The 25,284-nt window shown below is 40.4% G+C and overlaps 1 protein-coding gene across 1 annotated transcript in view; it reads left to right on the forward strand.

Annotated features, from left to right (window-relative positions):
* LOC124593995 overlaps positions 1 to 25,284 on the forward strand; it is an 81,106-nt gene that overhangs the window by 14,192 nt on the left and 41,630 nt on the right. The window contains exons 2-3 of the mRNA XM_047132346.1: positions 117 to 344; positions 22,292 to 22,459. Of these exons, the coding sequence (XP_046988302.1) occupies positions 117 to 344; positions 22,292 to 22,459 (396 nt within the window). The remainder of the gene's footprint in view (positions 1 to 116; positions 345 to 22,291; positions 22,460 to 25,284) is intronic.

Consider the following 25,284-nt stretch of genomic DNA (forward strand, 5'->3'; position numbering starts at 1 on the left):
CTGGCCGCACGAGATTACAGGCAGCGGTTGGCGCTCTCGTGCTGCAGATCGCCGGGCGCCGTCATCGGCCTAGTGCCGAGGGGGTCTATCTGTTCGCCCGCTATCTCGTCCGCGAGGCCGTGCCGTGCGTCACGCACCCCCGAGCCATAAGAGCTGGCCGACGGCGCTGGACACCGGCTCAGTCGCTGCGCAGGTCCGTCCGCCGCCGCTGCCGTGTCCTCTTCCGCCCGCCGCCATTGTCGCCGCCGTCTCCGTCACGGAAGGCCGCCGCCCCTGTATGATCTCGAGCACCGCTGCCGCTCGCGTTGACACTGTCCACCTGTTGCTCTTCGACTCGTGTCTCGGTGAGTGACCACGGCGGCTGGCAAATGTTTCTCTGCGATCGACCGGGCAAACAACCGAGTGCTGCGTCGTTCTTGACGTGCCGTGTTTTGGGCAGTGATCTCTCCATCGACAGGATAGCGAACTGCGGCTCTCTCAACGCGCGTCTGTAGCACAGAACTTCAGCGTGCCTGTAGATTCGTGTTGTCTGCATCATACATCTTGTTATAGTTAGGCAAAAATTTACTGATCGTTCTGTGGTATTATTGGCTTATTTCTGCTGCCTTTGACTGGACCACGACACTACCAAATCAGCGCAAGACTGCAGTACTTCAACAGAAGATGCCCGCAAAACAAGAACAATTAATTCCTTTATTTAACTTACGAATTTCAAATTCTATCTTCAAGTTTAGATCCCCCAAATGATAACAGAAAATTAGTGTACCAAATTCTTTTGTTTGCTAGTACGAGGGACACTCAATAATTGAAGTGACAATTTGATGTAGAAAAAACGGTATTTTTACGAAATGAGGCTTTTACCACATCTTAACATAAACCCCAACAAATTCTCCGATTTCTTCGTTGTTTCTGAACTATTTTATACAGGGGACAGGCAAAATGATGTGAACACCTATACTTTATTAATAAGGGGGCTGGATCCCCATTTTCCCGTAGTACAGCTACGATTCTTCTTGGAATTCTGGCATAATGGTGGTATAGTCTCCAGTGGAATGTTATGCCACTCCTCGATCAGAACCTCTTCTGACTCTTGTAATGACGAGGGAGGCGCCACACGCCGTCAGGTGGCTTGCGGAGTATGGATGTAGAAGTAGAATCTGCTCCGGAGTCTGCACTCCAGTACCACCGACAAGGGTTCGATAATATTATAGTCCGGGGACTGTGCTGGCCAAAGAAGACGCTGCAGTTCAATTGCTTGCTCCTCATACCACGATGATACTGTCCTGGCTGTGAAAATGGGTGCATTGTCGTCCTGATATATGGCATCATTGTTGGGGAACAACATTTGATTCATGGGGTGCACCTGATCACCTAAAACGTTCACACAATCTTTGGCTGTAACACGGCCTTTTAGGGTAATGATGGGACCAGCAGGATACCATGAGGTGGCTGCCCACACCATCACACTTCCACCTCCATGCCTAAGCGTTGGAATCAAGCAATCAGCACTGTAGGCTTTTCTGGCGTTCTCCAGACGTAAATCCGACCCGATGTTGTAAATAACGCCGGCCGGTGTGGCCGAGCGGTTCTAGGCGCTTCAGTCTGGAACCGCGCGATCGCTACGGTCGCAGGTTCGAATCTTGCCTCGGGCATGGATGTGTGTGATGTCCTTAGGTTAGTTAGGTTTAAGCAGTTCTAAGTTCTAGGGGACTGATGACCTCAGATGTTAAGTCCCATAGTGCTCAGAGCCATTTGATTTTGTTGTAAATAACGTAAACGTTGACTCGTCGGACCATATGATATGTTTCCACTGGTCAGCCGTCCAAGATTTATGCTCCTGACACCATGATTTACGCTTCTTTGCGTTGGTTGTCGTCACTAATGATTTAGGTATAGCAGCTCGTCCATGAAGAGTGCACAGTGTTGATAGGTAGGGGGTCTCGAAGATGGCTATTGAGCTCTGCAGTCGATTTAGGCGCCATAGTTTTGTGTTGTTTTGACACAATTCGTGTTAGCGCACGACGATCTCTTGTCATTTAGTTTTGATTGGCGCCCACTATTACATTTAGGCTGTCATTACTGTCCGTACTGAACAAGCACAATCCAGCGCGACGCGTGCCTTATCTGCGTAGCTGACCGTCAAATACAACCATCCCATTACTATCACTGTTCACATTATTTTGCTTATCCCCTGTACGTAATGCCTCCGTGAGTGGACCAAACAAATGAAAATCTTCTCTAGAAAAAGGTCACCTTCCCTTTCATACCACTCTTTCAAAGTGTGTACACATTTTGAGTCTTGTTACCTTGATTTGTTGCGTTATTTCTTCCGGGACCCACCTTGCACTCATTTTGCTGTTCTTCGGTTTGTTACTGATAACGTTACCAACCGTACTAATACTTACTGCAACTGTTTTTGCTGCATCTTCAACTGTAATACGTCGGTCTTCACGAATAATGTCGTCAATGGGAGTTTCAAGCGGAGGAGTTGACACTTCAATTGACCATCGAGGTTGCTATCCATCAGTTACTAACGTTCGGCTGTTTCTCAACTGTTCTACCCACTTCTAAAAATTTTCGAACGATATCACTGAATATTGGTCAACTAACGTGGAAATTTCAAGCGGACATGCCATCCTTAAAGGCAATATTGGCGTTATAAACCAAATAGTTATTAAGCGTCATCTGTTCTCCACTCATCCCAGCAATGCCAACCTAAAATCATGAAAATACAAAGTCCTTTCTACGAACTGTTTCATTTCTATCATAAATCTGTCTCTTTAATTACTGAATGTCCCTTTATCTTTACTGTGTACATATTTCAGGATACTCACAGATATTTCCAATGCTGTTCACGAACTCGGTTATCTGCTATCATGCATACGTATTCCCAGGTATCAACAATAGAAGGAGCGAGTTTTCAATGAGAGTGTAACCGAAGTTACTGACGGAAAATTACGTGGATTAAAGAACTGTAGGAAGCAGCCGTAAAATTTGAAACTAGTAAATAGCTAAGGTCAAATCAATACATCTACATCTACATGGATACTCTGCAAATCACATTTAAGTGCCTGGAAGAGGGTTCATCGAACCACCTTCACAATTCTCTATTATTCCAATCTCGTATAGCGCGCGAGAAGAATGAACACCTATATGTTTCCGAACGAGCTCTGATTTCCGTTATTTTATCTTGGTGATCGTTCCTCCCTATGTAAGTCGGTGTCAACAAAATATTTTCGCATTCGGAGGAAAAAGTTGGTGATTGGAATTTCGTGAGAAGATTTAGTCGCAACGAAAAACGCCTTTCTTTTAATGAAGTCGATCCCAAATCATGTATCATTTCTGTGACACTCTCTCCCATATTTCGCAATAAAACAAAACGTGCTGCCTTTCTTTGAACTTTTCCGATGCACGCAGTCAGTCCTATCTGGTAAGGATCGCACACCGCGCAACAGTATTCTAAAAGAGGACGGACAAGCTTAGTGTAGGCTGTCTCCTTAGTAGGTCTATTACATTTTCTAAGTGTTCTGCCAATAAAACGCAGTCTTTGGTTAGCCTTCCCCACAACATTTTCTATGTGTTCCTTCCAATTTAAATTGTTCGTAATTGTAATACCTAGGTATTTAGTTGAATTTGCAGCTTTTAGATTAGACTGATTTATCGTGTAACCGAAGTTTAACGCGTTCCTTTTATCACTCATGAGGATGACCTCACACTTTTCGTTATTTAAGGTCAACTGTCAAGTGCAGGTAACCTTCATGAATATCGGTATTTAATGTCATATCGGAGAAACAAATTACCGCATTTGCAGTGCATGTGTCTATAGCATTGAGAGGCAACATAAATACTCCACTGTTTTATGCTCGATTTCGAAACTATACTAGTGGAAATGTACAATAAAAAGCGAAAAAACTACTTATACGCTGACTTGGTCCGATGCAGCTCTTCCTAACATTTTACAATTGCTCTGTGAATATTTGTATACGCTCTTCCTATGGTCTTATTATTTTTGAACGAATATTTTTATGTTTATTTGGATGGCCATCTTCAACAGTAGCTGACGTATAACAGCTGCATGCTTCTTCCTATCTTTTTAAAAGTGCTGCTGTTTAAGAGAATGTTGCACCAGGCGCATTTTGCTTTTGTTGGTATAGCATCTTTAAAGGTGATTCGCGTTTGCTATATTTTACATATTTTGAAGTCGAGGCCTTTTGCCCTAGTTGCTAGCAGTGGTTTCAGTCGAAAAAAGTGTTTGCAGTTTCATCCTTCGCGTTTTTTTAGAATTTTAGTAAACCGATTTTGTGTGTGGTTTCGCTTGTTTTGCATTCAGCACTCTCTTTCTGTGTGCTGAATACAAAATTGGCGAAATCATGTTAAAATTTCTATGAAGACAATTAGTGTGAAGGTTTACATAAGTGAGGAACGCAAATGCAGCAAAAGAAAAAGTACGTTACTAAAAGCCGAAAAAAAGCAATGATGGAAACAATTGTCGTCTTCCAAACATGTAAAACAAAAGAGTAATAAACGCCAGTCAATAACATCGAAACGCGTCTGGTGTAGCACACTCTTAAATTGCGTTACTGCTTAAGAGAAAAAAATGATGTATTTGTTTTTATTTCTCTTCAGCAAACAATACAGCAACGAGTCCATAAAACAGTAAGAGAATACAGGGTGTCCAGTCACAGAGATAAATGCCAACACCGTTTCTTCCAACGGAACTTTAATGACTGCTATTCAGGTATCATTAGCGTCCAGTAAATTAGAGGATTTCAAGCAGCTAACGCGTGTATCCTCGGCGCTTAGGTGTATATGTCACAAACTGGTTTACGGTACATTATGTCTCTCCCTACGAAAACACAATGTATCTGAGAAATGCCTACAGTGAAACGTGCAAGTGCGGCATTCAGCGAAACTGGGTCCATCAGAGACATCCGCAATTTCATACACGCCTGTGCAATTACCCATATCATATAGCATAATGATGGAACTGTAGTTTGGTACAAAACCATCCAGACATTACATTTGTCTATGAAATTATAAGACTTCAGTGAGATGTGTGAATGGCAGCACATAATTCACTGGCCTCAATACCACGTGTCTCAACTACGGAAATGATAATATTACATTGTTAGCGAGGAGGCATTATCTGGGACTGATTCGTGCAAATCTTTGTATTTGACGCCAATCTGCTGACTAGAACGTTTTTGCGACGAAGGTGACACGAAATGATTAAGATGACATTAAAAAATCCAGCCTCTGATCAAAGAAAATCTCCGTTCCGGTCGGAATCGAGCCTGGGACGAAATCTAGACACAGCGATGCTTGTCACTTTTTTTTAAAAAAAATTAAGTAACTTTATTGATAAAACTCTATAACATTGCAGTCCATGAAGATTTACAGTTCTTGTTTCACATACATTACACATACAATACACAGCACATAAATAAGTATAACAACACTGGTGAAGATATCTTCCTCGCATGACAAATATGTTGTTGTTGTTGTGGTCTTCAGTCCTGAGACTGGTCTGATGCAGCTCTCCATGCTACTCTATCCTGTGCAAGCTTCTTCATCTCCCAGTACCTACTGCAACCTATATCCTTCTGAATCTGCTTAGTGTATTCATCTCTTGGTCTCCCTCTACGATTTTTACCCTCCACGCTGCCCTCCAATACTAAATTGGTGATCTCTTGATGCCTCAGAACATGTCCTACCAACCGATCCCTTCTTCTGGTCAAGTTGTGCCACAAACTTCTCTTCTCCCCAATCCTATTCAATACTTCCTCATTAGTTATGTGATCTACTCATCTAATCTTCAGCATTCTTCTGTAGCACCACATTTCGAAAGCTTCTATTCTCTTCTTGTCCAAACTATTTATCGTCCATGTTTCACTACCATACATGGCTACACTCCATACAAATACTTTCAGAAATGACTTCCTGACACTTAAATCTATACTCGATGTTAACAAATTTCTCTTCTTCAGAAACGCTCCCCTTGCCATTGCCAGTCTACATTTTATATCCTCTCTACTTCGACCATCATCAGTTATTTTGCTCCCCAAATAGCAAAACTCCTTTACTACTTTAAGTGTCTCATTTCCTAACCTAATTCCCTCAGCATCACCCGACTTAATTCGACTACATTCCATTATCCTCGTTTTGCTTTTGTTGATGTTCATCTTATATCCTCCTTTCAAGACGCTATCCATTCCATTCAACTGCTCTTCCACATGACAAATAGTGAAGGAAAATTTAATTTCATTTCGAACACCTTGATACAAATTCAGGCTGCCTTTCCAGTAATTTCTATTCCGTAGTGCACGACAAAACTGCAGACTAGACTGTTTCCTCCTGAATCAAATTCCAGAACTATTATGTTGGCACTTCAAGTCCATTTCATGCACTGAGCTTGCCCCTTGTCAACCAACATTTAATGAATGACCAGAGACCAATCTTTCTAGAAAATAAAATAAAAAAGAGCATCCTCTTTTACAACAAATTTCATCCGACTCCATGTTTTCCACAAAGAATCGTGAGCATGTTTGCAAAATTCTTTTTGAAGTTCGGAACCCGTTTTATTCACCAGAAGATTTCTTCCGTGTAAACTTGAAATGTGATGATGATGTCTTCACCATTTCTGTTTATAACATAATTACACATTTTCTGAGAATCCACACCACACTATTGGTTTTCGTCTGTGTGCAGAACTCCAAATCGGACCAGAGGAGTATGTGGTTTAGTTGTTGCCGAGCTTCTTGCGAGGAACGCTGTGTTCTTTCAGACCCATTCCTGGTTCATTAACTGTCCGCAGCAAGTGAATCATGTCACAGTGTATCCACCAGACCACCTATAAGACAGTCCTACTGAGTTTTTAATTTGCTACAACTGTACCGTTCACGACTTTATACCACGTTGGATGAAATGGTAAGCTTGGGTGCCTCAGCTTTTAGCCATATGTCTTCTTCCTTACATCAACCAAGCTTTTTGTCGTTAAAACGATATTTCGTAGAACATTTTCGCCTAAATAACTCACTTCAAAATTAGACTCTCTGGTGTGGTTCGGTTTAAAGTTTAACTTGCCTACATTTATTGGCAGTTGCACACTTGCTGTACACTGTTGAATAGCTACGAAGTGACAAGATGTGTGGTTCCTTGTTAATGATCATGATGGTTCTTCTTATGGATAATTCCACGCCTTCCATCTGTCTTCAATTTGAGAAGATGGCACAGTTTTTGGCCGGACGTGGTGGCCGTGCGGTTCTAGGCGCTGCAGTTCGGAACCGCGGGACTGCTACGGTCGCAGGTTCGAATCCTGCCTCGGGCATGGATGTGTGTGATGTCCTTGGGTTAGTTGGGTTTAAGTACACTCCTGGAAATTGAAATAAGAACACCGTGAATTCATTGTCCCAGGAAGGGGAAACTTTATTGACACATTCCTGGGATCAGATACATCACATGATCACACTGACAGAACCACGGGCACATAGACACAGGCAACAGAGCATGCACAATGTCGGCACTAGTACAGTGTATATCCACCTTTCGCAGCAATGCAGGCTGCTATTCTCCCGTGGAGACGATCGTAGAGATGCTGGATGTAGTCCTGTGGAACGGCTTGCCATGCCATTTCCACCTGGCGCCTCAGTTGGACCAGCATTCGTGCTGGACGTGCAGACCGCGTGAGACGACGCTTCATCCAGTCCCAAACATGCTCAATGGGGAACAGATCCGGAGATCTTGCTGGCCAGGGTAGTTGACTTACACCTTCTAGAGCACGATGGGTGGCACGGGATACATGCGGACGTGCATTGTCCTGTTGGAACAGCAAGTTCCCTTGGTCCCCTTGACGATCACCAGTGGTGTACGGCCAGTGTAGGAGATCGCTCCCCACACCATGATGCCGGGTGTTGGCCCTGTGTGCCTTGGTCGTATGCAGTCCTGATTGTGGCGCTCACCTGCACGGCGCCAAACACGCATACGACCATCATTGGCACCAAGGCAGAAGCGACTCTCATCGCTGAAGACGACACGTCTCCATTCGTCCCTCCATTCACACCTGTCGCAACACCACTGGAGGCGGGCTGCACGATGTTGGGGCGTGAGCGGAAGACGGCCTAACGGTGTGCGGGACCGTAGCCCAGCTTCATGGAGACGGTTGCGAATGGTCCTCGCCGATACCCCAGGAGCAACAGTGTCCCTAATTTGCTGGGAAGTGGCGGTGCGGTCCCCTACGGCACTGCGTAGGATCCTACGGTCTTGGCGTGCATCCGTGCGTCGCTGCGGTCCGGTCCCAGGTCGACGGGCACGTGCACCTTCCGCCGACCACTGGCGACAACATCGATGCACTGTGGAGACCTCACGCCCCACGTGTTGAGCAATTCGGCGGTACGTCCACCTGGCCTCCCGCATGCCCACTATACGCCCTCGCTCAAAGTCCGTCAACTGCACATACAGTTCACGTCCACGCTGTCGCGGCATGCTACCAGTGTTAAAGACTGCGATGGAGCTCCATATGCCACGGCAAACTAGCTGACACTGACGGCGGCGGTGCACAAATGCTGCGCAGCTAGCGCCATTCGACGGCCAACACCGCGGTTCCTGGTGTGTCCGCTGTGCCGTGCGTGTGATCATTGCTTGTACAGCCCTCTCGCAGTGTCCGGAGCAAGTATGGTGGGTCTGACACACCGGTGTCAATGTGTTCTTTTTTCCATTTCCAGGAGTGTAGTTCTAAGTTCTAGGGGACTGATGACCTCAGATGTTGAGTCCCATAGTGCTCAGAGCCATTTGAACCATTTTTGATGGCACAGTTTAAGTTGAAGATATTGCCTTTCCTCACATACCTACTGGAATGTTACATTATTCTTTTGGTTTTCATTTTTGGCATCGGTAATACCGCTAGGGCACGAGCTGTGAACGGTTGACTACTGCACTGGCAGACGACCACTGTTCGATACGGTCAACAGTTTTCGAGCGTAGGTATCTGCTCCTGGTGAGCAAAGTCTCTGACTCGTGCTAGTGCAGTAGTCCTACACGAGGAAATGGCCGTGAAGAATCCCAGTAGCGCGAAAGCGTTTCTGCAGTAGGATTTGTCCGGAGACGGGATGAGTGGTGGTAGCATTCTGTTGCTGATTACCAGGCTGAGCTGCAATTTCCTGCGTTTAACTCCACAATCTCTCATAGAGAGATCCTCGTCGACGTCGACATCATTAAAGACAGAGCACTCAGCAAGTCGAATAAGAATAGGGAAGGAAATGTATAGTGGCACTGATTTTCCTCTCTCTCTTTTATTTTTTAATCTATTCCAACACTCGCCTCAAACCAAGGAAAAGGTTAATTTAGATTTCCGTGCATGTTTTTGATCTGTTTTCTGTCAGAGGTGACTCCCTTAAGTCACATTGCCCCAGTTTCGAAGGGTGAGGAACTCGCTTTTCGCTGACACCAGTTAGCCGCTTCACATTCAAAGTTAACTGTCCGAGAACCACGTGACTTTTGCCTTCGTAGACGTGGCAGAGGAATGAGCTGCAGAGCTCTGACGAGATTGCAGTCGGTTTTCAAGATTTTTGAGGTGTGACCCTTCCAGGATGTCAGAGTTCGCAGGGTCGCACAATTCTGTCAGCCCCTTTTGATTACGTTAATAGAGAAATAATATAGAGCACAATTAAAGAAGGGGCACCCCACTTCTATTAATAAAAGTGACAAGAAATGTTTCTAAAATTTAATTAATTTATTTATTTATTTCTTGTTTGGAAAGCCGAATTTAATGTATGTGCTATTACGTATTTAATATATTTACCATAATGAAAGGTCTTCTGTATTTGGACGATGTCACAATACGACAGAAAAAGAGAATAACAAATAAAAAGGAATTTACCTTCTGAGCGAAGTAGCCAAGGAGTTGAACATGACAGTATCCCCAAAGATAACTTTAAAAAAAGACCCAATAAACGGAAGAATGGAGAACATGTCAATCATTTTAATTTTCTGAGATGTGATACACAAACAAGAAGGTAGCAGAACTTGAAAATACAAGCAAGACAATAAACAATTAGAATGAAACACGACACAGACAATAACGCGAATGAATTTTTGCAGAATAATAGCTGTCCCCGCAGTGGGTTACTTACAACTAACAAGAAAGTAAATCTAGACAGATGAGATGAGCTTTGTTACAACTACGAAAGTTTGTACTAGAGCTGCCAGAGTAAGGAACAGCAGCACTAGGAAGCAACTGAAAGTATTAAAGGGAGGAAACAAAATCGAGAACGACAAGAGAAAATGGAGCAAACATCTCAACAGAACGAGCTGTAAAGATAACGTCACAAAATTAAAAAAAAAAAAAAAATGCAGTCCAGTGGACCAAAGAAGTCTGGGAAGGCCAAGGAAGAGATGGGCACAGTAAACAGGTTATATACAGTAGGTAGAGGTGAAGAAGGCTGATGAGACATGAAACTGTTATTTCTTCTCCTGATCCTCCAGTGACTGCACTGTAGACATTACATCAAACTCTTATGAAAAACATTGTCTAGTGTTGCGGGTGTGTAACAAAGGTCGGATTAAGAAAAACCGTTTTAGCTGCATGCTGTGTTCAGTCAGTGGAAGACAAACAAGCCTGAGTTGACTGTAGGAAGACAAGAAACAGAAATCATAATTTATGAACAGCTTACTTTTGTAGACATCTAAGAGTCAACTGGTCAATCTTGAAAAACTGTCATCCTCGAATTTCACTACTCTCTGCAGTGACCTGAACATGACACCGGTCCAGATACGACTATCAGCACTTTTGACTAGAAGCATGCCCCTTGTGCTCTTGCTCTGACTTGACACGAATCTGGGATGACCCAAAGTTATGTGATAACAGCAGGTCGTGCTGATGACACGCAATGGCAGCTTGCGTCATCTTGCAGCCTCACTGTGTGTTTTCATACTGACCACTGTAATGATCCTCTTTTGTGATTCAGAACATCAGGTGTGGGCACTTGAAAAACTTGGTAGTATGTGGTTCAGGGTGGAAAGTGAGGGTTCAGCTCCTTTGTAAGTTTAGACCTCTATGTACAGATACTGCAGCCGCAATCTAAGCCAAGAATTCAGCTTGCAAGCTGTAACCTGGCACAAGTGCCAGAGTGCTCAGCCTGCCTGCACATTTCCCTCACCGCCATGTCGTGCTGTTGAATTTTGTGTAGGAGGAAGAGGGGGAAAATGCAAATTCACAGCATTTAAATGGCAATGCAGTCACAGTGCATACCATTTAGTTTTTTATTTCACAATTCTCAACAACTTGATAACAGAAAACAAATTTTCAGTATTATTTAATTATTTTTGACACACTGAAGATTTAATTTTTATCTGGTACAAACAGTCAGCGTGCAGACAGACACAGAAAATTTTACAAGTTTTTGCAATTAGGCTGGCATGTAAGCAAGACTTACTCAGTTTTCATAATGGAAAAAAAGGTTTTGATCGTAATATTGTAATACCTTTGCAACCTCATAATGGAAACACGTGAACTCTACCTGAAAGAAACAATGTACACAACAAGACATACTGGTGTTGGGCTTGTGTCTGTTCTGAGGTGCTTTGACCAGCCTCATTTAAACTCTTCTGTTAGGAGAGTTAATTTAGAGGTGCAATGGCTGATTGGATCAGGTATGGGGTCTCACATTGGTGTGGTTCCTGTTGATTCTATTAGCAGGTGGGACTATACTAGGCATGGCCTTCACCTCAACAGGAAAGGGTAGGGAAAACTCTCTGGGCTAATAGCAGATAACTTAAATGGGGGCACTAGCACATGTGGTAAAGTACCAGTGGTTGCAAGTGACAGAGGGAGGGTAGAAACAAAGGATGTTCAGAGACAGGTTGAAAATGACATTCATATTGATAAAACAGGCAGCCAGAAAGCAAATTTTAATGTACACAATTTATGCATACAACCTCTGATTGAAACTAGACATACTCAAATATTGACAGAAGTCATGGGATACCTCTTAATACTGTGCCGGACCTCCTTTTGCCTGGAGTAGTGCAGCAACTCTATATGGCATGGACTCAACGAGATATTGGTAGTCCCCTGGAGAAATATCAGGCCATGCTGCCTCTATAACCATCCATAATTGCGAAAGTGTTGCCAATGCAGAATTTTGTGTGTGAAGTAGCTTCTTGATGATGTCCCATATATGTTTGATGCAATTCATGTTGGGTGATTTGGGTGGCCAAATCATTTGCTCGAACTGTTCAGAATGTTCTTCAAACCAATCATGAACAACTTTGGCCTGATGTCATGCCATCATTACTTGGTTGAAGTCCGTGAATGGCTGCAAATGGTCTCCAAGTGGTGGAACATAACCATTTGCAGTCAATGATTGGTTCAGCTGGATGGGAGGATCCAGTCCTTTCCATGTAAACACAGCCTACACAGTTATGGCACCACCACCAACTTGCACAGTCCACTGTTGGTTGACCCAGAAGAAGCACTACAGGCAATGTTGTGCTATTAGCAAAGGCACTCAGGTCAGTCGTCTGCTGCCACAGTCCATTGAGCCACTTTTTATTGCACTGTCCTAACAGATATGTTCGTCATGCATCCCACATTGATTACTGTGGTTAATTCACACAGTGTTGCTTGTGTGTTCGCAATGATAACTCTGTGCAAAAGCCACTGCTCTCGCTTGTTAAATGAAGCCCGTCGGCACTGCGTTGTCTGTGGTGAGAAGTAATGCCTGAAATTAGGTATTCTCGGCACACTCTTGCCACTGTGGATTCCAGAATATTGAATTCCCTTACAATTCCCAAAATGGAATATCCCATGCGTCTAGCTCCCACTACCACACTGTGTTCAAAGTCTGTTAATTCCTGTCATGGGGCCATAATCACATCAGACACCTTATCACATGAATCACCTAAGTACAAATGGAACCCCTGCCAAAGCACTGCCCTTTTATACTTTATGTATGCAATACTACCACTATCTGTACATATACATGACTTCTGTCACCTATGTGTTATGTCATTTCATAGCAAACTTGCATTATCCATTGATTATGCAACTGCATAATAGATATTGAGAACATTCCCATTCAGGTTTAAAGGCTTGCGATGATAGAGTGCTAGCCTGTCTCTTTTTGTGCAAGCAGCCACTGGATCCATGAACATTCTTCATAATGCAAACAAATAGCAAAGTGTAAACAGCACTGACAACACGATTCTGCCAAAATGAAAAGAGCTGTGCCAACTGAAAAATGCCATGCCATGATAGTAAATGAAATGTTATGCTGTACTGGGTACTTCTGAGAAGGACCAAACAGAGCTGAGACAGGCCAAACCTTGACCCACATGTGGCCTGCACATATGGCACACATCCAGATTGGCACATCATGGCCACCCTGATCTAGGTAATCTCCTATCACTTTTTACATCTAAGTTCATGTTCCCAGCTAGAGGGTGTTTCCTACTGTGTCACATGCGCACACCAGGCAAAAAGTTAGTCAATGCCACCAGACATCATGTTAACACCATTTAACACAGACTTTGACCTTGACAATGGTGTCAATTCTGCAAAGAAGAGAGCCCACAAGTTTCCCCAGTTATGCCGCATCCATCTCAGGCCATGTATTGATAATTAGATCCCATAGTGTTACCAAATTTCAGGGGTGTTGATTGCTCCATTTCACCCACTGTTCCAAAAATCCCCAAACATTCTCTATGGGATTACGACCAGCTGATTTAGTGGGTCAGTCAAGGTGCGATAGGGTGCCTAGAACTGCTCAGCCAAAACGGCCGGCCATAAATACAATATTCTAATAAAAAATACTTACACTGTCCATTACTCAGCACTCAGTGTGACACAAAAAGTTGTGAAGCATTTAGCTATAAAGTTTTTTGAGTATTTACTGAACATATTAGATTACATCCACAGTGAGGAAATTCTTAAGGTATAACACCATGCTACACAACACATATTTACAAGAAAATGAGATATGCTAATACACCTACACACCCAAGTGAAAGGGTCATAATTTTGTTGAAAAAGTCAATAAAATCATAAACATGTTTTCATTTAAAACTTAATAATAAACTTGACACAAGATGTGTAAATTTACTATACACTGATGTGCATATGATAATTCTTTGGCTATTGTAGCCATGCCTCACCAGAGACAACCACATTAATGCACTGAAGATGTTCAGAAGTCATGTTTTGCATTATTCTCACATTATTTGATGCTATTAACAATATAAACACATTGTATTAATAAAATTATTATTAATATATACACATCAGTGGTTGTACTAAGGAATTCGTCAATGGAGTAGAAAGAGTTGGCCAACAACAAATCCTTTAGACTCCTGTTAACCTAAAACATTACTAAAAGGGGCATTCAATAACTAATGGAACACATTTTTTTCTGAAAGCATTTATTCAGGATTCCAATACAAATATTATTCCCCTCTCTTCTGGTGACAATACCCTATTTTTAAAATAATCTTCGTTCAGAGCAATGGACTTATGCCACCTTATTTGGAGGCCTTGTACGCCCACATTGTACCACGCAAATGGTTGACGTTGGAGCCAACATCTCACTGCATTGATCACCTCCATCATCCAGGTACTGCTACCCATAGATAGCTTCCTCGATTAGGCTAAACAGATGGAAGTCAGAAGGTGCAACATCCAGGCTGTAGATTTGATGAGGAATAAGAGTCGAATGAAGTTTTGTGAGCTCCTCTTGGGTGCACAGACTTCTATGAGGCTTTTTGTTGTCAAGGAGAAGTCTGTTTGTGTTTTTGTGGTGACAAACACGCTGATGTCATTTCTCCAATTTCCCGAGCGTAGCACAATGCACTTCATAGTTGATTGTTGCACCATGAGGGAGGACATCAAATCAAATAACCTCTTCAGAGTCCCATGAGATGGTTTCCATGACTTTACTGGCTGAGGGCTAGGCTTTGAACGTTTTCTTTGGAGGAGAGGTGGTGTTGTGCCACTCCATGGATTGCCATTTTATTTCTGGTTCAAAATGATGAACCCATGTTTCAATGCCTATGATGATGTCCAACAAAAAAATTGTCAAGAGTGGCCACATATGTGCAAGCAGTTCTGCACAGATGGGCCTTTGTTCCTGTTTATCATCTTCTTTTAGATGAGGGTGAACCCAGTAGGCACACTCCGTTGAGCACCCCTTCTATTGGACGAATGTGTTGGCACTACCAATACAGACAGCCAGTTGATCAGCAAGGTGTTTGATTGTGACCCATTGATCACCTCAAATGAGAGTGGCCATACATTCCAACATTGCAGGAGTCATAACTGTGTGCAGCTTGTCAGCATGTGGGTTGGGGTTGGGTTGTTTGGGGGAAGAGACCAAACTGCGAGGTCATCGGTCTCGTCGGATTAGGGAAGGACGGGGAAGGAAGCCGGCCATGCCCTTTCAAAGGAACCATCCCGGCATTTGCCTGGAGCAATTTAGCGAAATCATGGAAAACCTAAATCAGGATGGACAGATGCGGGATTGAACCGTCGTCCTCCCGAATGCGAGTCCAGTGTGCTAACCACTCAGGATGTGGGAGATCGGACAGGTTTGCATGACCTTATGTGATGATGACAGGTGCCTCACCCAATGGGTCACTGTGCCTTTGCTCAGTGCCAAGTCTCCTTAGACATTCTGCCAGCAACTATGAATATCTGCTTGGAACACCTCTGTCACAGACACCATTTTGAAGGCTACATATAGCACTGCCACCTATTTAAACTTCATGAAACTATAGGGGTTGAAGCGGCGATGTCCCATAAAAAATTCTGAATTTTTTCAACTGAAACTGGCCGAGAAAAAAATGTGTTGTATTACTTACTGAAAGAACTTCATAATAATGTTGTCACTATAGATTACAACACATTACATGAACATGGTATATTGCTGTAACATCTGACATGCGCATGGTGAGAGATTATCTTATAGCACACAGTAGCTGTTACTTAAAATAAACATTAAATAAATAATCGGCAAGATAATAACAACAGTTTCAGCAGTTTCCAGTAAGTGTGACAGTATTAATAATAATAATAATAATAATAATTTTATTGTCTTTAAGCCATTACAGCAATAGACAAAGTCATACATATAATACAATACAGTACAGTACATGCTATAGAAGGACAGAATTGTTAAAAACTTTACAGTTTAATATCACAGGTCATGAAATCCTTTACATTGTAGAATGGGTTTACAACTAACCAGTCATAAAGTGTTTGTTTGTATTGTTGCTCTGGTAAATTTTGTATACCTTGTGGAAGTTTGTTAAATAATTTGTGGCCCATAAGTTCATAACTGTTGACTGATTTTGACAGTCTGTGGTAGGACATATAGATAGAGCTGTTTGTCCTAGTGCTGTAACAATGTATATTTGCCCTGCGTTTTACTTTAGGTAAGTTCTTTTTTGTGTAGATTAAAACATAATAAATATATAGGTTTATTACTGTCATGATTTTTTGTTGAGTAAACAAAGGTTTACAATGAGCCTTGTATGGTGAGCCTGTAATTATCCTAATAGCTTTCTTTTGCAGCAGTAGTATATCATGCACACAAGTGGAGTTTCCCCATAAAATAATGCCATAGGATATGATGCTTTGGAAAAATGAGTAGTAAGATACTCTAACATAATTTTTAGGTACACAGTGCATTAATCGCCTTAACAAATAGATTACCCTAGACAATTTACAGCTAATATACTTAATATGTGGATTCCAAGAAAGTTTATCATCCAAATATACCCCCAAAAATTTGACCCAACTAGGATCATCTGATGGAAACTTGTCTTTTAAACTAAATACCATCTGCTGGGTTTTGCTTTCATTAAGCAAGAACCCATTTGCTTTAAACCAGAGTGAAGCTTGCTCAGTTGTCTCTGTAACACATGTTTTAAGGCTATTAAGATCATTACTGCTGTTCAGAAATGTTGTATCGTCAGCATAGAGTACTGTTCTGGATTTGATAAATGATGGCAGGTCATTTATCATTATTAGGAAAAGGAAAGGGCCCAGCACGGATCCCTGCAGAACACCTACCTCAACTTGTTCTGTACTGGACATTTCTTTCCCAACACAGACGGCTTGCTTACGGTTTTGTAAATATGATCTTAATAGCTTAAGGCTGTTACCTTTAACACCGTAAAAGTCCATTTTTTCGAGTAGCAGTGTATGTTCTACACAGTCAAAGGCTTTGCTTAGGTCACAAAAAGTCACCTGGGCAAAGCATTTATCTTCAAATACTTGATGGATGTATTTAACAACATTGTCTATGGCATCAATGGTTGACAGGTTTTTCCTAAAGCCATACTGTGATCCACTTATTAATCCTATGTTATCAAAGTAAACAGATAATTGTTGGTAAATTATGCATTCTAGAACTTTTGAGAAAACTGGGACTATGGATATTGGTCTGTAACTAGAGACAGAATTTTTATCTCCTTTTTTGTGTACTGGAACTACCCTAGACAGTTTAAGCTCATCAGGGAAAAAACCCTCCAGTATACACTTGTTTATACAATATGTTAGGGGGTACACTATACAGTCTATTACTTTCTTAAGCATGTTACAAGACAGGTCATATATGTCTACACTGTCTGATGATTTTAACTGCTTCACTATTCTTAACACAAAACAAGGTGAGACCTCAGAAAAATTGAAGGTACTTGTGTTTTTTGATGACCTAGCAATATTTTTTGACAGTAACTGTGATGAGCTGATTTCAGGTTTAATTATAGCACTTCCTACTTCCTCAACTGATTTAATAAAAAAGTCATTAAATTCCTGGGGAGAGATACTAATTTTGTCACTTCTTTTATCTTTGGCGACACTATTTATTAGAGTCCATGCTGCTTTGCACTTATTGGTGGATTTCTCAATACTTCTGAGATTGTGTGCTTGTTTGGCTTCCACAATTGCTTTTTTGTACTCATTCCTAGATCTAACATAGGCTAGTTTAGCATGGTTGGTTTTCAGATTTTTATAAATATTGTACAACAACATAACTTGATTTTTCATAGTAGACAGCTGTTTTGTGTACCATGTATTTTGTCTATTTGGAACTTTTGCTTTTAGGACTCTGTCAGTTACTTTGCATTTCTTTATTGGTATGCAGTCATTAAAGTGTCCAAAAAATGCTTTGAGAAACCTATCAAATAGTACCTTTGCTGGCAGATAATTGCTTAGAGTATAATGTGTCTCATCATAACACAGGCCAAACCAATCTCTGTTAGAAAGGGACGTACGAAACCTGTCAATTTTCTCATCTGTGACTGGTCTAGTGACCACAACTTCTGGGACAAACTTATTTACATAACTCTTATCAAGAGGGAACCTACTTGTATAATTTAAAGATACTGAATCATGATCAGAATACGGAAATACTGTCACAAAACATGATTCTTCTGTTGTTTTAAAATTTACAAAAATATTGTCAAGACATGCATGTTCTCTTGTAGGTTTGTTATTGACTGAATGTAAGTTGCACTGTCTTAGTAGGTTTTGGAGTTCAGTGACAGTACGTTTTTGTGTTGTGACATCGAATTCAGCATTCACATCTCCACCTATCACAATATCATAATGTATACATCTAGTATCTGTAAGTACATGTAACAGCAGGTCCAGTTTTTCTAAAAATACATTGGTTATACCCTTAGGTGACCTGTACAGGGAAATTACAACTAACTTAAAACTGTCTATTACTATACCAGCAGCTTCAAAGTTCTGTTCATCACACAGAAAATCTAGATCTAATCTATTGAATGTACCGCTAAATGACTTGTTAACATATATTACCACACCACCTCTTAAATGCAATTTTCTGCAGTAGCTACTGGCTAGAATATAATCATCAAATTTAATAAATGTAAGTTCACTCTCACTAGCCCAGTGTTCACTTAAACAAAAGATATCAAACCTATTTTCTAATCCAAAGTCATTGACAATAAATTCTTTATCCCTTACTCCTTCAATGTTAAGATAACAGATTATAAAATCAAACCTGTCTTTCTTTACAGATGCACTATTTTGCTGAGAGGCTATTATATCTCTGGCACTATTTATCTTATGGGCTTCTTCCCCTTGCTGCCTTCTACTAAAAAATCATTTAGACGTAATGGAGGTACAGTTTTCCGTTTGCCCGCTACACTTGATACTGCTTCTACTCTTGAAGGTCTCTTCGCGTCTTCTTGTTCATGGCATGATCTAAGTGGCTGGGTTCCCACTGTAGGTAGTTCAAATGTTGCTGCAGAATGGACAGCTGGATCACCTGTTGGTACACTTGTTGCTGAATATGCTGCCACTTTTGCTGTTTCTGATTGGTAGTTCTAAGCTGCTGCTGTGTGAATGAATGTTTCCTCACTGTGCCCAGCCTCAGCAGCTGTGACAATTAGGGTAGCCCTCACATACGGACAGTGCTAACTGAACGTTCCTGGGCTCCAGACTAAGCACATTCCAATGATGCTCAGTCCACACGTTAGTATTAATACTGTTGCCAACACTGACCCATCACTGCCATTTTCCCCTCTTGTACTATACCAGCCTGGCAATAGCCAAAGTTTGGAAACACTGTAATCTTGAAATAAAGATTACATTGCAATCAATTTTAAGACCACTTCTCTCTTTTTTTTTAGCTTCATCAACTTTTCAGGTGGGGTCTGAACCTCCATAGCTGCCAATCTGTTTATGCCCATGTATCAATTACTGGTCTTGTACACTATTGGCAATAAATCATTGGAAACAATAACAACCTTGAAATAACTAGGAGTAACCATCCAGTGTGACCTAAAGTGGAATGGCCCCATAAAACCAAGAGCATCATTTCAAAAGTTCTGCGTACTGTAAGATAGCATTGAAGAAAATAATTTATTTTATGAAATACTGTTACAGGCCTTCAATATTCTTGCTTATGACAGCTTCCCAACTTTTTGACAGCTTCTGTATACCAGATAGGGCACCTTCATTGTGACACAGTAAGCTACATCAATTGTATCAAAAAGTTTTCCGCAGAGTTATTCCTTCAATTTGAGAAACAAATCAAAGTCTAATGGGCTCATATCTGGACTGTATGGTGGGTATGGACGTATTCCCTATCCATATTTGTTGAGTATTTATGTCACCAGTAGGGCAAAATGCGGTCTTGCATCATTGAGCGAAATGAGGACACCAGCTGCAAGCATGTCAGGCCTTCTTTGAGGAAATGTCAGGCACAAAACATTTTGCAGAAATAACTTATAGTGTGTGTGTGTTACAGACATCCTCTGGAGCAACCTATTTGTAGCTATGACTCCATTCATGTCATACACAAAGATCATCATCAGTTTCACCTTTGACCGTTGGTGGCAGAATTTTTTGGCCATTTAGAGTCAGAACTTTCCTATTGTGATGATTGAGACTTCAGTTCTGGCTCAAAAGCTCATATCCAAGTTTCATCAAGTGCAACAATTCTTTTGAGTATCAGTTCTCCTTCTGGTCAATAACATTGAAGCATTCTTCTACAATTCTTCTGTGACCTACTTTCTGCTCTTCACTCAGGTCATGTGGAATCCATCTGGCAGCAACTTTTCTGATCTTTAACTTTTCTCTTATGGTTCTGTAAACTGAAGTGACAGATATTCTGGCACCATTTGCAGTTTCCTCATATGTTATTTTGGTCGATCCTCTCTCAAAATGTCATTAACTATAACATGACACGTATAATCTGTTGCAGTTGGTGGCCTTCCACTTCTTGGATTGTCCTCAGTGCTTGCCTCACCTTCATGGAAATGAGCAGACCACTGTGATACTGAGCTACTATCCACTATAATATAGCCACATACCTCTGTCAAAGTGTTATAAATTTCCGTTGGGTTCTTTCCATATGGGGATTTGATTTTGCTGTAGGAACACTGGTCATTATGTGTAATATAACCTGACTTGGTTTCAGCTTACATTACTCATGACAGAGCCATGGGAATCAGCAAACACACATACATGCATCATGCCTAAAATTCTCGCTCACAACTGACATGGATTTTATCTTGATCACGCCACTGTAACAGTTGCATGTGCACAATGTGCAGAATTTTTGAAATGACCTTATAATTGTAGGAAAGCACATGCTAGGCTGGGATTTATTCGAAAAATCTGAAGGACATTAAGCAAAACATCTGGTCATCCAGTTCTTCAGTATAGTTAATCATCAATCTGGGACAGTTTAATGATTAGAAGAGAGAGAGAGAAGTTCCAACATAAGTCCACGTTCCATCACAGAATCTTTTGGTGCATAATGGAGATGCTCTGCAGATTCCACTGGCAGATGCCATGAAATAGGCACTGTGCATTATGGAGGGGTTCACTGTACAAGTTCTGAGAGCATATGTTCCAAGACAATCTGAACAACAAATTACTTCCGACCAAATTTCTCTTGCGAAGTGACTACAAAGAAAAAAATCAGAGAAATTGTTCCTTTCCTACACCATCTGCACATGGAACAGTAGAGGGGGAAATGGCAGTGCTATCAGAAGTACCCTCCACAACTCACAGTAAGGCAGCTTGCAGAAGATGGAAATAGAAGTACTATAATTCAATCAAAATATTCTCTTTGGCAACATGACACAGGTTCCATATTATGTTGATGTTCAGGCACCCTCAGTACAGCACAGTCCTGCAGGTTAACTAGGTCACCAGGACTTTCTTATACTTTCAATAAGTAAAACAAGAAATTTGATTTCTAACTGGGGTTTTATTTTATGATATACCATTCAGAAACACTATATTATTGTCTACATATTTCTTGAGATCAAATTCTGAAGTGGAAAATTCTTAGTCACTTAGACTGAATAATCTACCTCTAAATTGAGTGTTACTGTGCCACAGTTTCAGTTAATTTAGCTGCAGCAGTAGTTAGTAGTTATTCAACTTAATTTTAAATTATATTGTATTGATTTAGTGCTATTCTCATATCTAAAATTAATACAAAGTGAATGTATGTAAAGTGTCCTGGAAGTCTTTCATGATGACAGAAGTGAAAAAAATATTCTCACTTTTAGGGTTGCATAAATTCAAATTATTTTCATGTATGTGTAAAAAGGAAGATAGTATGCAATCAGCAATGTGGACATAGTAAACTCGCACCCATGTTTTTGTTTCTCTTCATGTGCAAGAAACATATGGTCATCATTTATGTTTATGTAATATCCAAGCTATTAATTACAAATATTAAAATTTTTAAGAGTAGTCTTTGTTTTATTTGAATTTTTAATGAGAACTGCACTGTTAATTTTCATGTTCCAGCATGCCACAAGATGTCAGCCTTCCCACAAGGCATGCATGCTGCATACAAAGTGCGTAGCAACTTGCAGAAGTATGAGTCAATGACCAAGGCAGATCGACAGTCATCATTCAGCAGCTCTAGTACAGATAACTCAGGCAGTGGGAACTATCCTCACATGGGAAATAAATGTAAATATTCTTAACTTTAAAATACATAAGAAAATAATTATGTAAAATAGAAAGCAGTGGACTGATAGTGCCATTGATTATTGAATGTTATATTGAACTACTGTATCATATCAGTGACTCTGGTAACATATAAGGTAGTAGCATTACATTACATTACATTTTTATTGGTCCTTTTGATCATTTGTTGTACAAGGTATACAATATGATATCGGACAAGTCATTGTGATTTACAATACATGTTTTTAAATCATACAAGAATATTTACATTGATTAGGGGTTAATATAATCACGACTGAAGGTTCAGCTTCCATACATTACTTTTTTTAAGAAATAGATTTTTATGTTTCAAGATATTCATCTATACTATAATAACATTTTTGCAATAAATATTTATGGACAGCAGTTTTAAATTTTGAAGTGTCTTTTATTGTTTTAATGTTCGTAGGTAGCTTATTGTATAGTCTGTTTTCTGTTTGCAGTGGTCCATTCTGTTTTAGTGTTGTGTGCATGTTGAATATGTATGTCCTGCTTTCTCCTCGTGTTATACAGGTGGATACTCTGGTTAGTTGACCCAAGACTGTTGCTGTTTTCTAAGACTTTCCTTACAAATATGATTACTTGTAAAATGTACAGACATGGTAGTGGAAGGATATGTAGGTTCTTGAATAAGAGCTTGCATGAGCTTCTTGATGCAGCATTTTCTATGGCTCTTACAATTCTCTTTTGGTATATAAATCAACTTTTGCTAGCAGATGCGTTTCCCCATAAGATTATGCCATATTGCAGTAAGGATTCTGCCTGGGTGAAGTATACATCTTTTAGTGTCTCTTTCGATGTGCAGTCAGAAAGAATTTTGATAGTATAGCAAATGGTATTTAATTTATTTGTAATGTATTTTGTATGTTGGACCCATCTTAGATCTTCTTGGATCCATATCCCAAGAAATTTTGTAGAGCTTACATTTTCATGGGTTGTAGTAAACAACTCTATGTCTGGTGCTAGTGGAAATTTATTTTGCACTGTGTGTATATGCATTGTAACTGTTTTTTCTGTGTTTATTACTAAGTTGTTTCCAGAAAACCAGTCTGTAATGTGAATGGTACAATTTTTCTTCTTTGGTCCTTCCTTTTTTTATCACATTTGCGTCATCTGCAAATTTTATGTAATTATGGCATGGGCTAGTTGGTTCCAAGTCATTTACAAAGAGTAGAAACAGAACTGGTCCTAGAATGGAGCCTTGTGGTACACCATACTTGATGCTCTGCCTTTCTGAGCAGTTGGACTTTATCTTGTTCCCTTCTCCCTTACTCTCTGTTTTGGAGATGTGATTTTATACATTCATAGGCCAGGCCTCTAATACCTACAGATTCAAGTTTCTAAAGCGAGGTGTTGTAATTGATGACATCGAGTGCTTTAGAGGCATCTAGAAATATGGCTGAGATATGTTCTTTATTGTCTATTGCATTTAAGGCTTCATTTAGGAATGCAAAGATAGATGTCTCAGTAGATTTAGATTTTTGGAATCCATGTTATTTGAGAAATAATTATTTTTTTCTATGAAACTGATTAGTCTTTTATAATAGATTTTTCAATTATTTTGGAAAAACCAGACAATTTAGAAGCCAAAACCAGGAAATACTTGTATTTTACGTATCATCAAGTAGCTAGAAAGGTTTAAGTAGGTTATGCATACTTCATTAGACACTGATTATCTGTAGACACTTGTATTCCATCTGACAGCACTGATCAAGAACAAAAGTTGTTCATGTATAGCTGTGTGGTATTTCTCACAGCAAAGTCCTCAAAAAAATTCGAAGGTCATGTTTCATTAAACACTGAATGCTTGTTCTAAGACACAAATACATTCAGTAACACTGAATGCTTGTTCTAAGACACAAATACATTCAGTAACACTGAATGCTTGTTCTAAGACACAAATACATTCAGTGATTTAAATGTAGTAAATGGTTTATCTGGTCACAATGGTCAAATATTACAATAAAATATTGTGAAGTATTAAATACGCATCATAACAGAAAAGCAGAGTATGGAAGCAACATAACCAATGAATCAGCCATTATGTTCAGTGAAAAATTATGGGAAGGACACAGGGGAGATATCTCTGCGACCCACACTGTAGACTAAAAATTAGCTTTTGCATAATAATGTTTCATCAGTATTTCAGTTGTTCTTCCCGTAAAAATAGGGGGCAGCAGCAGGAGAGGGGTAGGGTAAAACAAAACAGAAGCACAGACAAGGGATGGGCTACATAGAGGTGTTAAGTTTATTGTGATGGGAGGAGGAAGCTCTGTCTAATTCAGAGAACAAGTTGTGACAAAGAACTGTAATACCCTTACCACAAGTATTGTACAACTCTTTAGCCTATTACCAGTACCAAAAAAGCAACACAGAAACACTTGACAGAAACAAATGAAAAACTTCAGGAATAAGTAAAAACAATCAGGACAATTATTAAACAATAAATAAACAAAAACATTGAGGCAAATGAAACCAACTTCCTACATAATAGCTGTGGCAGGAATGAAAACACACTAAAATAATTGGACACCAGTTTCAAGGATTACTGCCTCACTGTGGCAGCAAGTATTGCACATACTGTTCTACAATAACACAGAGATGCATTAGTTTTACAAGCAGTCACTGTTTTTGCCAGCCATCAACAATAGTTTCAAAAATATAATCTCCAAGAAGGAAGAGAAAAATTTTATCACTACAAATGGTAATTCTTCTGGCTATGATGGTGGTTCTAGTATATTATTAGATCATATGTTGATTTGATGTGACTGCCCTTAAGTAATTTCTGT

The sequence above is a fragment of the Schistocerca americana genome, chromosome 2 (assembly GCF_021461395.2).
Source record: "Schistocerca americana isolate TAMUIC-IGC-003095 chromosome 2, iqSchAmer2.1, whole genome shotgun sequence".
NCBI classification, from domain to species: Eukaryota; Metazoa; Arthropoda; class Insecta; order Orthoptera; family Acrididae; genus Schistocerca; species Schistocerca americana.